Here is a 15,274-nt window from a genome sequence, read left to right on the forward strand (position 1 = left end):
TAGCGAGGGATGATACAGTCCTGAAATGAAAGCAATGACGGAGAACATGACAACAAATCAACGTGGCGTGTGACGGGGAGCCTTGAGAGTGTCCTGCGACACGAGTCTTTTGTTCCCGCCGCGGGGACTTATCTCGTTGCAACAACGCCCACAGCTCGTCAGGTTCGATAACGGTACCTAATGGTTTCCCGAGTAAAGAAGTGTTTTTGTTGATTGCGTTCCGAATGACTTAGCGCCTAGCAAATCACTCGTGTAATAACAGGTAACGTGTGCGCGGTGTTTTTCCTTCTGCCGGTCCGGTGATGGCCCACTAGCGCCCGCGACCCGCCTCGAGAGTAGTTCATCAGGTAACCTGTCGTGCATCAAGGGGGATCAGGCCTCGCCATCTTTCTTGCAACTTCAAATATCTTGGCACCGCTTACAATATAGCTTCTTTGCTAAATTGCTTGCGTCGACACGGCATAGGACTTAGCTTCGTCTCCTTGTTGAAGTAATCACTTGTGAACTGGTGTGATTGTCGTGACAGTTGTATAGTCGCCCGCGCGAAACAATGAGTTATTTCCTCGCGGCGCTTAAAGCCCACCCCACACCCGCTATACCCTCTGTTGTATTGGGCATAAAGGTTTGTATAGCAGAAGAGAACTCCATACACACGTTACCTAGAACGTTAACAGAAAACCAGCCAACGAAGGTGCCGACCAAAGAAAGCATATAGGGGTGGGGAAAACATTTTGCTGTCCATTTAAGCAATTACTGAAAAAAAAGTGAAAAAGAAAGTTGCAGCAGTTTATTTTTTAAATTATGTAAACTGGTGAATTTTGTTCTACAGTTTACTTGAAAAAAAATGATAAAGTTGGTTTAGTATTTGAAAACAAATACAGAGACATTTTGAAATTAGCAATATAGAATTTTCAATGTTTGGTTAGTTTCGAAATTTATTAATATAAAATTTAAAAGATACAAGGGAAATTGGGTTTGCTATAATGTAGTTTATTTATGATATATTTATAATACTACATTAATAAGACAGTTCATCTAGCTATGTAACAGTATTAATTGTGCTAATTTCATTATAATAGTAAATAGTGCTACCGATTAACATGTTTTATATATGTTACTTGATTACTGACTTATTATACTATTTACTTTGAGAAATTGTAACTTACAATTTTTGTTAAAACAGTGAGACAAAGAAACACGCACAGTTCCCATAATAAACTTAAATCTAAAGTGAAAGAATACCACCTCGCATTTTTATTTATGCTAACAGGTATGTGTTTTTATGAAATGTTAGTTTTTTTCATTAATTTTTTGTGGAATTTTATTTCGTGATAAACGTAGGTGTTTTAATTAGATAATACATTGTTTTGTTTAAATTCATTGTGATCATATAATTTTATTTTAAGTAAAAATAAACGATACATGCCTGCCTATTATATAATAATAACTGAGCTATGTATTTAATAATAATATAGCAATAATATAAAAAATAATATATATTTCCTTAAAGCACAATATGTATAGTCCAGTAATCTGTTGTATTGCTACACGCGGGTCCGCCATCTTAACAACTTAGGCTCTTTGGTATAGTAGGAAAATATAACACGTTCTATTAGTTTTTTTTTTTTTTTTTGGCTAATTCTTCGTGTTAGAAAACTTTTACACCCAGAGATAGACTCCTTGAAAGGGTGCTGGAATGTTATCTATTCTAGAGAAGGTGCGCTAACAGAAAATAGGTATGAAATCTGCTAAGGAAATGGGTATCCAATAGGGCTGGCTTTACAGACTAGACCCTGTAAGTAAATGCATGTGGTTGCAACAAGGTATAGAAGGTCCGGGAGATAACGGATTTATGCCTTGACATGCCAAATTCGGGATAAATAGTTCAAAATAGGAATTCTAGAAAAAAAAGATGGAAAAATCCAAGATGGCGGTACATAAAACTTCTTAACCATCTTGGTTCGCATGAACAGAATGTTCGCGAACAACGGGGCATAAATTTAATGGATGGCAGGGAATGCTAAAATAAGCAATTTTTTTTTCAGTGAACATATTTCCGGAAAAGCAACCCTGTAAAGTTGCAGGCGCGAATAGTAGCGGAACGCGCCCAACTAAACACACACAGTGGGGCAGGACTTGACCTGCACTGACATGTCCCAGCTTGTCGCGCCACTAGGACTGTGCCTCTCCCGACCAGAGCCCTCAGCGTAACGACTTGTCAGCCACCACTTCACACGGACCTCGTGTTTTACTGCTTCAAGTATTTCAATATTCTGTCATGAATTATCCAAGTTCAGGTATGGAGTGTTAATATGTGTAATCTAAACATTATTACATGATTTTTTTTGTGTAATAGTATAGAGATTGTTGGTTATGTTCCAAGTGGGGCCAAGTTTAGATTTTTGGTTTATTAAAGTGAGTTTATCCAACAAATGTGAGAGCTGCTAAAATTTCCTGCTACTTTTTGCTACTTCTTGCTACTTATACGATTTTCAAGAATAACGAAACACTAAATCGGAATATTATGAAATTGAAGAACAATTAAATTTATTAACGGAAGAAGTGAAGAAACGAACATAATGTAATGAATAGAATTTTATTCATTTTAAGAAATATTGGTTTTACTTTAGGTCATAATATATATTTCGTTTGATGGCGGCATGTAGATTAAATCACTAATTTCAAGCAGTTAATAAGGGTGGATTCGTATGTTAAATGTGTTGTGCCTTGGCAATTAAAGAGCGGCAAGCTTGAGAAAATATAAGAAAATTGTTTCACTAAATGAAGTTAATTAGAAAGAATTGTTCGATTGTGGATAAACCTAAACCAGGATTCGGCAATACAAATGACGGAAACACAGCAAGACGCTTCTTTGAGAGCACAGAAGTTCCTTTGAATATAAAAAAACTATATAATGAACTGATTACCAAATTAATATCATTATGATAGTGACACGAAATTTATGAGGAATATTTATATTTGCCCAAGATACAGCAAGATACTTTGTTGATAGATACCTATGGCGTAATATGTCACCGACCTTGCATGAATACTTTATTATCGGGGCTGAAATTATATCGTAATCGTTACCAATATAAAAATTAATAGAGGAAGCACAAGAAGCTCATAACAATGACCAATAATTACAGAGAACATGTCTTCCGAAAGGGCAATCGAGAGAAAACCAATACTATTTAAAACATTGGTTCTGATCCCGTTATCTGTTGTAAGTGAAAATGATAAACAAAAAAGCTACATACTTTCCACAATAAGTATTATAAATGATGAAACCTTCAATCAAAGATTACAGACTCATGGATAAAGTGAATGATGATGTGGATGATAATGACGGTGACAGTGATGACAGTGCTAATAAAGGAGATGATATTGTAATTATTTTTACCTTCGTGAATTATTTTCACGTTTATACAACAATTGTGTTAGTAAAGAAATACTTAACAAAGATTGTATTGATTTTTCTTGATACTACCTATCAGATACAAAAATATTGAACTTATGTCAGTTTTGAAGCGTTATTGCTCTCTGTGCGCCGTGAAGTATCACGTCAGGCGCTCCAAGGCAAGCAGCTGACGAGCGTGGCGCAGACGTGTAGAGTCGGCCCAATGCAATAGCGACCAGCAGTCTGGCGTGCAGCACAGCGAGTGGTCGGCTGTGTTGCAGTTGCATTTTTTTTAGCTGTGGGTGATAATGCCAGCTCCACACGATAGTCCATTTCCTTAGCAGTTTCCATGCCTGTTTTCTGTTAGCGCGCCTGCTCTCGTGTGACATTCCAGCACCCTTTCAAGGGGTCTGGCTCTGTTTCATACCCGAAGTATTAAGCCAAAACCGCAGTAGAACGTGTTCTATTTTCCTGGTATACCCACGAGCGGAAGTCTTCAAGATGGCGGACCCACGTGTAGCAATCAAAAAATACCTATATAGCTCCTTTTGTAAACATTAGGGGGACGCAATAAACGCAATGGTATGCCAAATGAAACCTTATGATAGTAAAACTACCCTAGAATAGATTTGATAAACTAAAATAATAATAGAACGAAGTAATCGCAAGTTTTAAAATACGAAATGAAAAATCATTACGTATTAATAACTTTTAGTCTCTAATTTTAAGACACGAAGGTCTCGGTAGCGTAGTGTATAGCGCGCGGTTTTGATGCTCGAGGGGTTGTGGTTCAATGTGATTCAATACCTTGTCACTTCAAAACCTTTTTTGTTTACTTTTATTTAAATAACGGATTACTGGATTATACGTATTGTGCTTCAAGCAAATATGTGTTTATACAATTTGTTTATATTATTGCTATACCTAATATTATTAAATACATGGCTCAGTCAATTGGTTTTATTATTTCATACTAGGTAGATTTATTTTTACTTAAAATTAAATTAAATGTTTCAAGTAATTTAAACAAAAATAATAATTCCCAAATTAAAACTTCCACGTTTATTAGCAAAAACAAATGTCAATAAATTATTAATAAATAAACGAACACTTCATAGAAACCCACACCTTGTTAGTCTAAATGCAAATGCGATAGATTTAAGTTTATTATGCGAAATGTGCGGGTTTCTTTGTTTCACTGGGTTCCTATTTGCTCTGTATTTGTTTTTAAATACTAAACCAAATTTGTTATTTTTTTGCAAATGAACTAAAAAGAATAAAATTTCAAAAAATTATTCACCAAGTTACTTAATTTTTAACATAAACAGCTGCATTTTTAATATTTTGTTCAATATTTGGTTAAATTGACAACATGTTTATCCTTCCTCAGAATGCTTGCTTTGGTCGGAAAATGCGTTGGCTGGTTTTCTTTTAACATTCTAGATATCGTGTATATGGAGTTACGAATACTTTCTTCTCTTCTACTATACAAACTTTTATACACATTTTTATACCCATGGGTATAACAGAAGTTATATCGTGTGGGGTGGGCTTTAGCTCAGGGTTGGTTCAGTAAGTATGGTGCTGCGACCCACATTTTCATGCTACTGTTCGTGCCTGCAACTTTGCAGGGTTGCTTTTCCGGACATCTGTTCATTGACAAAAATTGCTTGTTTTGGCATTCCCTGTTACCCATTGAATTTATTCCCCGTTGTTCGCGAACATTCTTTAAGTAGAAAATATTTGAAAATATACATTTAAGTATAGTACATTCTTTATGAATAATTCTTTTATATTTATGTATATTTTTTAATTTTTGATGTGAACCATTTTAGCTCTATGTATACGGCATTTGGTAGGAGTAATTTCGTGAATGCAACGTTTAACCACGGTGCTGCGATCTGCGGCGGATCGCTAACCAAAGTTCACAAAGTCAAACGGAAACTGTGTAGTATTAACTGTTTAGTTAATTTTAACAAGGTGAGTATAATTTATAAAATATCTGGTCGAAAATCAGGTTCAAAGCCAGAGTTTAGTATTTTTTTTCAAGTCTTTTTCGATTTTATCGGAGCCGTTTCATTATACCTATAGTTTAAAATTTCCGTGTGCTAATCAAACGATTCAATAGCCGACGTAGCTGCCCGGCAATGGGTGCGGAAATGTAGTCGAAAACAATATTTCCGTATATTTATCACGCTCGGCGTTATTTTAAAGAATTATACTTTAAATTGCGTGTTAGTGTTTCGTTTTGTACGTGTATTTTCACCATTAGAAAACATGAATTTTCTCTTTACCGAGGTTAGATGTTACACATCGCTGGTGAGTACTGAAAGACTCACTCACATTTTTTGTAAATACTATTTTCAAAATACTGTTACGAGTGGGGAAAACCGATTCGTAAGGATAGTCCAATTAATTTCATACAGTTTTATTTGTTAGTGATATTTACTTACTAATTAAATCACCACATTTAATGTCTGTTGACAAATCACTGTCTGCTGATTCCACAGTTCGCCCTCACTGAAGCTAGATTTAACAATGGTTCGCCCCTTTCCTCGCGCCTGTCCACACACACAGTCTCGCGCCGCTCGTTCACACACGCTCGGTCCCGTTGCTCCGCGACTGTGCCGCTCGCCGAACTCGCACTTCACTCAACTCACCTGTGAGAACTCAACTGTCGCGAAGGCCAGCGTTGCCGCTTTTATACCAGTGAGGCGTCTTTCTGGAATTGACTGGAGTGGTTGTGACGTGTCGCGTCATCCCGGGCCGACCCGACGCTCGAAGCATCCAGAACAGCGGCAACTATTCACGCCACTCCACGCGGTGGCCGCAGTAAACCCTAAGAATTCCCAGGCCGATAAGGGATAGATGACAGCCCCGAGTAAGGAGGGCGCTAGGGCAGGGGGTGACGAGACCGGTACGACCTAATCCCCGATGGTGAAGGTATGCGCGCGTGACGTCAGTGACCGTGCGGGGCCGCCAGGTCGACCGGGTACCTGGCGCGCGTCGCGACCTTGTTCGTAACAATAATAATTTTATATTAATTAGTCACTGTTAAGAACATACTAGGACATAAAAATGTTATGTAAAAATTGACTATAAATTAGTGTGTTGTTCTCTCGGATTAGTTTTGAAAATGATATTTGTCTCCCGGAAAGAGCGAAGATGGCCATCACTGTGCTGGATTGTCGTTGCATTCGTCTAACGGTGTCGAGAAGCACTTGGAAAATTTTCATCTTAAATGAACGAAGAACCATAGTTACCAAATACCCAGGGATCTTCGTTAATTTACGGATATCTTCATCAACTTGCGGATACAGGGTCACTCAACGTTCTCTAAGCATGAACGCACAGGCATAATCTTGTGGTGTTATAAAACGTTCAGAAACATGCCAAGTCTATTCAGAAACATGCCAAGTCTACGGAATAAGCCCCTTTTTTCAGTCCACGTGCTTGTCTACCTGGTTCACAACAGAACTCGCAACTCGGAAGGCGAATCCAGGCGTAGTTTATACGAAGATTTAGTTATCTGTTAGAATTCTTCGTTTATTCGAGATTAGGCCAATTCCTCGTTGTAAAGTCCGTAGATTTACTGTGATTTCTAAATACATGATTTTTATTCCTTCTGTATTTCACTTAAGGGACCCGCCTAGCCAGGGATGTATTTGTGTTAGTAAGTCGCTATGATAAGTGCGACACTCGCTGTTGCTTCTAGCGAGGTGGCGTCACTAATCGCAAGGCTCTGAATGAAACTAAATGAAAGAATCGATACGAAATGAAATAAAAGAAATAAAACGAAATGAAAAGAAATGAAAAGAAATGAAATGAAATTTAATAAATGATACACGAGTTACAATAAAAATGGATATCATAAAAACATTCTCCATGAAAAAACACCTCGATGTACCAACTTTCATGGCGATCTGTAAAACGGCGTCGGAGTTTATCGGCGTCATACATATCAACATCCTTTTTCTATATACATATATATGTTCTGACAAATCTTTGTATGGTCATTGATAGTATAAATAATAAACAATTATCAGAACTGGCCAATTAATTTTATGAACTGGGACAATTTAAGTGTATATATGGTGTAAAACCAACTGATTAAAAATTTCCTGATATTTCTTGCCAAGTTATTGAAAACCATATTTTCTAGTGCCTAATTATTTATAGTGAGTCAGAATCCAACTTAATTTATTGACCTACATATTCAAACCTTATTGAGTTATTTGTTTTACAGAGTCGAAAACTACTGTAGGTATATGTATACACAACCTGCCTAGTAGTAAAGAATTTTTTTTTCAGATTTAATCTTACATATCGCACTGATTCTTATATATATATATAGTTATGATTACTATTAAAATTAAATAAATAATTGTCGTTGGAAAACTACTGGGTTCGTAAATGGATAGCCCAATTAGTCCAATTAAAGATTTTACTACACGGTTTAATGATTGCCAATATTTACATCACCAACAAATAATATTCTAAAAATGCCTAATAATCAATTACACTTAAAAATATTTATTCTTCAGTCACTCTGTTTTTACACACCGCACACAAGGCTGGGCCGCACCTCTGGCGCAACTCTCGCCGCAGCACCCCTCGTGGACCTCCGTCGCGGTACTCCGTCGCCGCACTCCGCCGCCGTCGCACTTCCCTTCGTCGAAGTTACGCTCGACACTTCGCTCGGAACTCCGCCGCACCCGCTTCACTGTCGCCCAGACTATAGCCCCGGAACTGAACTCAACTCGCCGAGGAACTATGACGCACCCGCGACACTATCGTGCGGACTATCGCCCCGAAACTCCGCCGCACCCGCGGTACAATCGCCCAGATCAACTCCACTCCCAACTGCCTCGAAGGCTGGCGTCCTGGGCTTATATAGGCACAAGCGCCACTTCTATAAGTCGCGAGCGCGGCTGGGGCCAGTCGCGTTATTCCGCGCCGACCCGACGCCAGAAATCTCGAGAAACGCGTCGGCGGCTAACGTGGTGACACGCGGAACTCCCCAGCTGCCAGGTTTCAGATAGCGGCGCCGAGACAGAGCGCCGCGTGGGGAGTGGTTGGGCAGGAGGGAGGGGAACCGGCTACCCTTGTAATCCACCAGGCGCGCGCGGCACGTCTCACGTATAAATGGAATTTTTGGCGGATTTTTGAGGGATTTTGGGCAAATTTAGGCAAATTTGAAGGTCAAAGGTCAAGGTCATCCAAGATGGCCGCAGTGACGTCAGAATCCAAATGGCGGTCGGCACCTCGGCACCTCGGCACCTCACCCAGAACCCAGTTTTCGGACATACCAAAACATACTACTAAGCAATACCCTGAAATTGCTTAAGCGAAGCCGCGGATTATTAGATACCGTAGTAATGTAATAATTCTGCCAATATACACCCTTGTATGGTCTTTGAGAAAAATCACCAATAGTAAAATGGGTAGTAATATTAAAAGTTATTATAATGAGTGATCGCATGTAATGATAGTAAGCCGGCTACGGTGTGAGAGTGACGTCAAGTCGGTAGTGGACGGGGTGCTGGAGCGCGGGAGACGATAGGAGCGCGGATCGAGGAGCTGCTGGTGGGCGACGCGGCTTATCTGCGCTGCCTCACGGCCGGCCGGGCCTCGCCGATAAGCCCAGTGATGGCCGAGCTGTCCCCGCTGCTGGCTCGCACGCCGCCGCGGGCCTATGGCGGCGTGCTCACCTACTACAGCTTCCTGCGGCGCGGCGCCCAGGTACGGTGAGGCGACTCCCCTCGTCGCGTGCTGGAGGTGGCAGAGCCGTCAACAGTTGGAAACAGACCTAGTCATCCGCCCTCAGCGTTTTGCCTAGATGCTCTTCGTTAACACACACCACAGTTTTCAAATCGTGTGGTTTTGTTCTGGAGCTCTGCACACCGTGTGTGTGCACCAGTTGGCACAGTCTGGAGGGCAAGCATTGGACTGTAATTGTTAGCCGATAGGAAGTCCTACAAGGTACAGACTTGTGTCGTGTAACTGGTCTAGAATGACGGTACTTCTCCGTAACCTTCCGCCATTGCTGTTCTGTCAACATTGTTTGTAAACAACTTCATGTGGTTTTTCAGTGTTCGTAAACAAACAAAGCTTCAGGTGACAGTTGGGAAATGGGCTACCACTGGGAAATGGCTACCACAGGTACTACTTCCGAGAACTGTCAGATTTGAAAAAGTTAACATGACACGTGCTAACGCCCACGCGAACACAGTTTTAAATGTAGTTGAGTATGACGATCATGTAAGCTCATTCTCTCAATCTTTTTCGCTCTGATATATTTTTTTCATAAGTTTACGAGCTCTCGGTGTTAATTATTCATTATATTTAAGAACTCTTCTTTGCATTAATTTATGTTTGTTTTGTAATAACGAATTAAAAAATTTGATCAAATGCATTTAAGAAAAAATACCTTTCGGCACAGCCTACAGGCGTGGATAGATTTAGAAGAACCTATTTCTTCTGGAAATATTTTGGAAACTTCTATAAAATTCTGGAACATTTTAAGAATTTTATATAATAACTTATTTATGTGCTCCAATATTACAAAATGATCGATTATACATTTTTCAATTTTCCATGCAGCTAAAATATTATGTAACTCAATACATCGAGCATTCAATAGCAAATAACGAGTTACATATTATGTCAACTAAGGTAATTATTCAATTTTTTGACCTTGAACAATTATTTTTCATCCCTTGCACTAAAAACGTGGTTGTATAAAAATTTGCTTTGCACCAAGGTTAAAGATAATAAGTTGGTTTAAAATAAATTCGAACGGATTTGATAAGTTACTAAGGAAGTTTTGAATATGTTTTTATTTCACCCCCTGTTTTTACAGTAACAATTAGTTTCATCAAAAATTGTTCCTGCCATAGTTTTAGCTAACGTTTAGGATTCATACGATTTATTATAACGGATTTGCTTCTTTACTTTCAAACCTTGTTATTTTCACCCCTTGCAATAATGGTAGTTTATGTAAAAAAATATTTTATCAAAAGTTTTAGACAATATTAAGATGTAAATAAAAATTAGGATGGATTCGTTAACGTACATCGTAGTGAAGTTTTATTTATTTCCTTATTCCATCCTCAATTTTTTTTAACCCCTTGTAATAATTGTTTTTATTATCTAAAATGATTTCAGACGAAAATCTTAGATAATATCTATAAAGTTGACAAGCAATACAAACGGATTTAATATTGTAATTACCAAGAGAGTTATTACTTTTATTGCCCTTCAACCCCTGTTATTTTCAACCCCGTGCAGTAATTGTTATTCGTATAAAAATTATTTGATGAAAGTTGCAGATAATAATTTATAGTTTTACGATAAATTAGATAGATAAATTATATATAGATAATTATATATAGATACATTAGTAGTGTACATTTAATTTGTTTTAAATTCTACCCCTGTTTTTTTTTAAATCCAGTTTCTAAACTGATTCGTTTAGTGAAATTTTTTTTAGACATGTTTTAGATAAAAACTATACCACGTAAAAATAATGTGAACGGATTCGATATTGTGCTTTTAAAGGAGTTATGATTTTTTTTGTTCTCCAACCCTTATTTTTTCTACACCTTGCAGTTATGGTTGGTCATAACAAAAATGTGTATGTAGAAAAACGTTTTTGGTAATACCCCTACGAGTTATAAATAATACGTTCGAACGGATGTGATATTCATCATATTACGGGAGTTATGGCGATGTTTCTGTTTTTCAAAAAACCTTCCCCATTTCTGCCCCTTTGGTCGGATATTATTGCCCATTAACGAACTCGACTGATATTTTCCATGATTATATTTTTTTATATTTTGAGTTGAAGATGATTTTTGGGTCTGTGGACCATGAAACAAAACACCATATAAAAGTTTTCCGGAAGTCGCGTCATGGCAACGGCTACGATAGGTAGTATTTCTTCAAAATCTACTTAAAGTGTTAAGGAAAAAGCTAAAAAAATAAATAAACTTCATAACTATATTAATATCTCCACAGGCGTTTATAATTTTTTTATCCGTTGAAAGTTAGTTTGGCAAGGTTTTGACGGACGAATAAATGAGATTTTCGGACCATCTTATTCTATGCTGCTAACGTGTTTTTATAATGATGTAACGGATGGAGGCGCCAGGCTACCGTAATTTCAACTTATATATTACATACTTTAATTTTTTTTTAAATTGATTGGTTTCGTTATCAGCACTTTAATGTATGAATGGTTTCGAAATCTCTATTTATTATATACCTTCCAATAACTGTTAGAAAATGGAAGTTTGATTTTTTTTCTAACAAGGCGAGGGCACAACTGGCCAGCCAAATCCTAGATGAAATACCCTTAAAAATTAAGCACAGTTTATTTACTAGATGAGTTTCTCTCTGGCCAACAGCGCAGACTTGCTTGCCGTCCAGACGCTCTGGTTTCAATAGCTGACAGTTTTTTTTAATAATTTAATTTTTAAATTAATATACGGTTTACAAATATTGGTTTTATAATATAAAGATTTTTATTAATTACAAAAATATTTATCATTTATTACTTGACATTTAAATTATAGTTCATATTTCAAATATAAAACACTGTTTATAATCATTAAAAAGTTATATTTATTTGTTAATATTTTTTCATAGATTTTGCTGTACAAACCTGGATGATTATTTTCACTAAAACATTCGAAACATTTTTTTTGTCGTCTTGCTTACCTAATTAATATAAGATTATTGTTTACAAGAACAAAGTTGTTGAATTAGATCTGTTAAAAACATATTTATTTATTCAAGATTAAACTGACACGTTTATTCAGAGTTTACAGAGGTATAAGAAAAATTAAAAATTGTATAAAAATTATATTTAATAGCGGGGTAAGCAAAAAACTTTACCTATTATCATTTTCAATAAAAACCATAGAAAGTGAGAGAAACGCAACTGCGCAGGTCAGGTCAAAACCGGTTTTAACCAATTATTCTGTTTCAATGGAATATTTTAAAATTTTTAATTACGGTACCTATTGATTTTTTTATACCTGAACGATTGAATTATTATCTACTGTAATATAAATATCAAGTATTGTCTAATAAAAATATCTTTGATAAACAAAATGATTTACATTAGAATGAATAATATTTGTAAGTAGTAGTTTTATTAAAAAAATTAAACTAAAAAAAGTGACCAGCTAGAATCGACACCCGAGCGTGTGGTGGCAAGCAATTACGTCACCACCCAGGCTGCTGCGCTGTTAGTCAGAGTGGAACTTAACTAATATATAAACTGTGATTAAATTCTCATTTGCTTTTTTTTTCTTGTAATTGGCTGGCCAGTGCGCTAAGGGGTCAACAACCTACAGTTATACTACTAATACACCGAGTCTCATTCCGAAGCGAGTTTCCCAAGTCGTGCCCACCCCTTGTAAGAAGTATACTCAAAAACTACTCAAAAATGAATAATTTTGTGACTATGTTGATTACGCGTAGTACAAATATACCGATAGGCCTAATAATATAGATGTTAGACAACAAGTAGTTGGAACATGACATTAATTTGCATATCAGATTTTTAATGCGATTATGGAAAGATAACTCTCTTTTTTTAAAATCGTATCTAGTCGGGCGAGCCGATGTGGGTTGCTAGTATTTGTTATTTAAAACGTAAGCGCGTGGCTCTTTAAGTATCTATTTACAAACAAACGCGCGTTTCGCTGTTGACTTCACTTGATTTTGACAGATTTATATGTCAGATCATAAGTCAATGTTGAATAATGTAATTTATACAGTCCGAATGTCTTCTGCGTTTGGTGCCAAATTCAGTCTGCGATTTTCTAACAGATATGTCAAAGTAATACTTGTAAACGAAAATACGTGCGTTGGTTTACAAATGGTACTCCGACACGCGCAAGGTTTTTTGTTAAAATTATTAAATTTTTAGTAGTAGCATGATTGGACCAAATACACCAGTGATGAAATATCGATCATTAATGCGTTGAAACGCGGTAACACAAAAGTGCTACTGTGGTGTGTTACGACCTCAGCGGCGACCGGCAGCGTCCTCCATGACACACGAGTTCTGCTCAGCAGCAGCCAGGCCGTTCATGTGTTGCGGGGCGTCTTGCGTGCGGCACACCGGCCGTGTGGCCGCCAGACTCTAGGCCGAGCTTGGAAACTTGGCAACAGACACGAGAAAACCACGGATGCTTGTTTATAAAAAAAACACCAGCCGAAATGCCCGCCGTAAACCGCGTGCAGGTAATTACCGCTCCTGGAAAAAAAGAAAAAAATTCACAACGGCGCAAAACAACCACGAACAAATAAAAAATTTAAAAACGCCCCTGGCTCTGCGCTACTTGGAGAAAAAACTACACAACTATGGTGGTTGGAAGGGGGTAGCACTAATGCCGGATTTGCTAGTTTAAGTTACATAGTAAGGATGTTAATACATTTTATTTCATCCGTCAACCCCTTGCAGTAATGGTTAATCTTATCAAAAAAATTGTTTCAGACAAAAGTTTGAGATAATATTTAGAAGATTTACAATAATACCAAATAAAAAAAATATACTGCCCAAAATAATTAGTTAATTTTTAAAAAATGTACAACATTTGTAAATGGGCTAAATGTTGTTTCTATTAAGAGGGTTATGAATTTTCTGCCATGTGAGCTCAATTCGATCACCATTGCAGTAAATACTTGTTATATCCACTATTGTTTCGGACAAATTTGTTTTGGAATATATTTTGAAAGTTTGCTCGAACACTAAACGGATCTGTTCTGTGACTGCTATGAGAGTTTATAAAATTCCAAAAAAGTATTATAAATGTATGATAATAACCTATATTAGTAAAAAAGAGCTCGTCTGTGTCTGTCTCTCTGGCTCTGTGTCTGTGTCTGTGTGTGTGTCTGCGATTCGCATAGCGTGGAGACGGGAAAGCCCAGAGCCGTGGCATTTGGTGCATAGGTTCTTTAGGAAATGTCCGTTTGCACATTGAATAGTTTTTTTTTCAAACCTCGTCTTAGTCTTTTAATTTAATTTTCTTTTTTGAGTTTTTATGACTAAGTTTTCCCTATAATATCCATTGTTGATGCCTAATTGTCTTTAGGACTATCTTTCAGTAATCATTTTGCCATCATATTGACACAGTATTGGTTAAATAAATGTGACTTTGAAGACCCTTAAAAAAAATGTTGAATCCAGGTCGCTTTTTATGTTTTTCCCGTTTATTCTGAACGATTAATTTTTTTCTTATGTTTTTAAAAATTCGAATTAGTTTATTTGTTTGTGAGCCGTGGCAGTGGCGTGCCCACTAGGAGGGGCGCGTGTAATGAGCACCGCGAGTGCCCTGCCTGCAGACTGCACGGGTGCTCAATCAGTTCCATACACATTTACATCTAAATAATGGTACATGTGCGCTGATTCAAAATACCAACACCCCAGCCCCCCCCCTCCCTTTGGGGGACCGATAGTGCTTCGATCCAAAGTTCCCCTTGGACTGTAATCCGATGGGAGGGGCAGAACACCTCCCATTCCCAGCAGAAGGTGGCCGAAGAAGTGACCAAGGAATACGTTGACCAAAAGATTGCGGCTTCAAACACCCTTCCAACACGAAATAACACCAAGAAAATAGTACACTCTAAGTATTTTTTTTTGTAAATGGAACAGAAATGTTCATGTAAAATTACAAATATTTCTAAATTTGTACATTTAAATGAAAACAACTGTATCACCACAACATTTTATACCTGGGCATTTATGATTTGTGTTGTCTCAGCATTGCTCCAATAGTTAAAGTAATTTATAACCCGTTCCTTGAATAGCTTTCCGGTGTTAATTGCGCACATTAATAAGCATAATAAAACAAAATAAAG

General features: G+C 37.3%; 1 protein-coding gene across 6 annotated transcripts in view; it reads left to right on the plus strand.

Annotated features, from left to right (window-relative positions):
* The window catches only part of LOC134527598 (kinase D-interacting substrate of 220 kDa), a 354,998-nt gene that overhangs the window by 175,972 nt on the left and 163,752 nt on the right, over positions 1-15,274 (plus strand). Inside the window, exon 1 of one of the 6 annotated variants that reach the window (XM_063360422.1) lies at positions 8,393-9,142. The exons of the other annotated variants lie outside the window; for them this stretch is intronic. Within the exon in view, the coding sequence (XP_063216492.1) occupies positions 9,050-9,142 (93 nt within the window). The 5' untranslated portion in view covers positions 8,393-9,049. Of the gene's footprint in view, positions 1-8,392; positions 9,143-15,274 lie in introns of those variants that run through there. 6 annotated transcript variants of the gene reach the window in all.

This window comes from Bacillus rossius, chromosome 1 (genome assembly GCF_032445375.1).
Source record: "Bacillus rossius redtenbacheri isolate Brsri chromosome 1, Brsri_v3, whole genome shotgun sequence".
NCBI lineage: Eukaryota > Metazoa > Arthropoda > Insecta > Phasmatodea > Bacillidae > Bacillus > Bacillus rossius.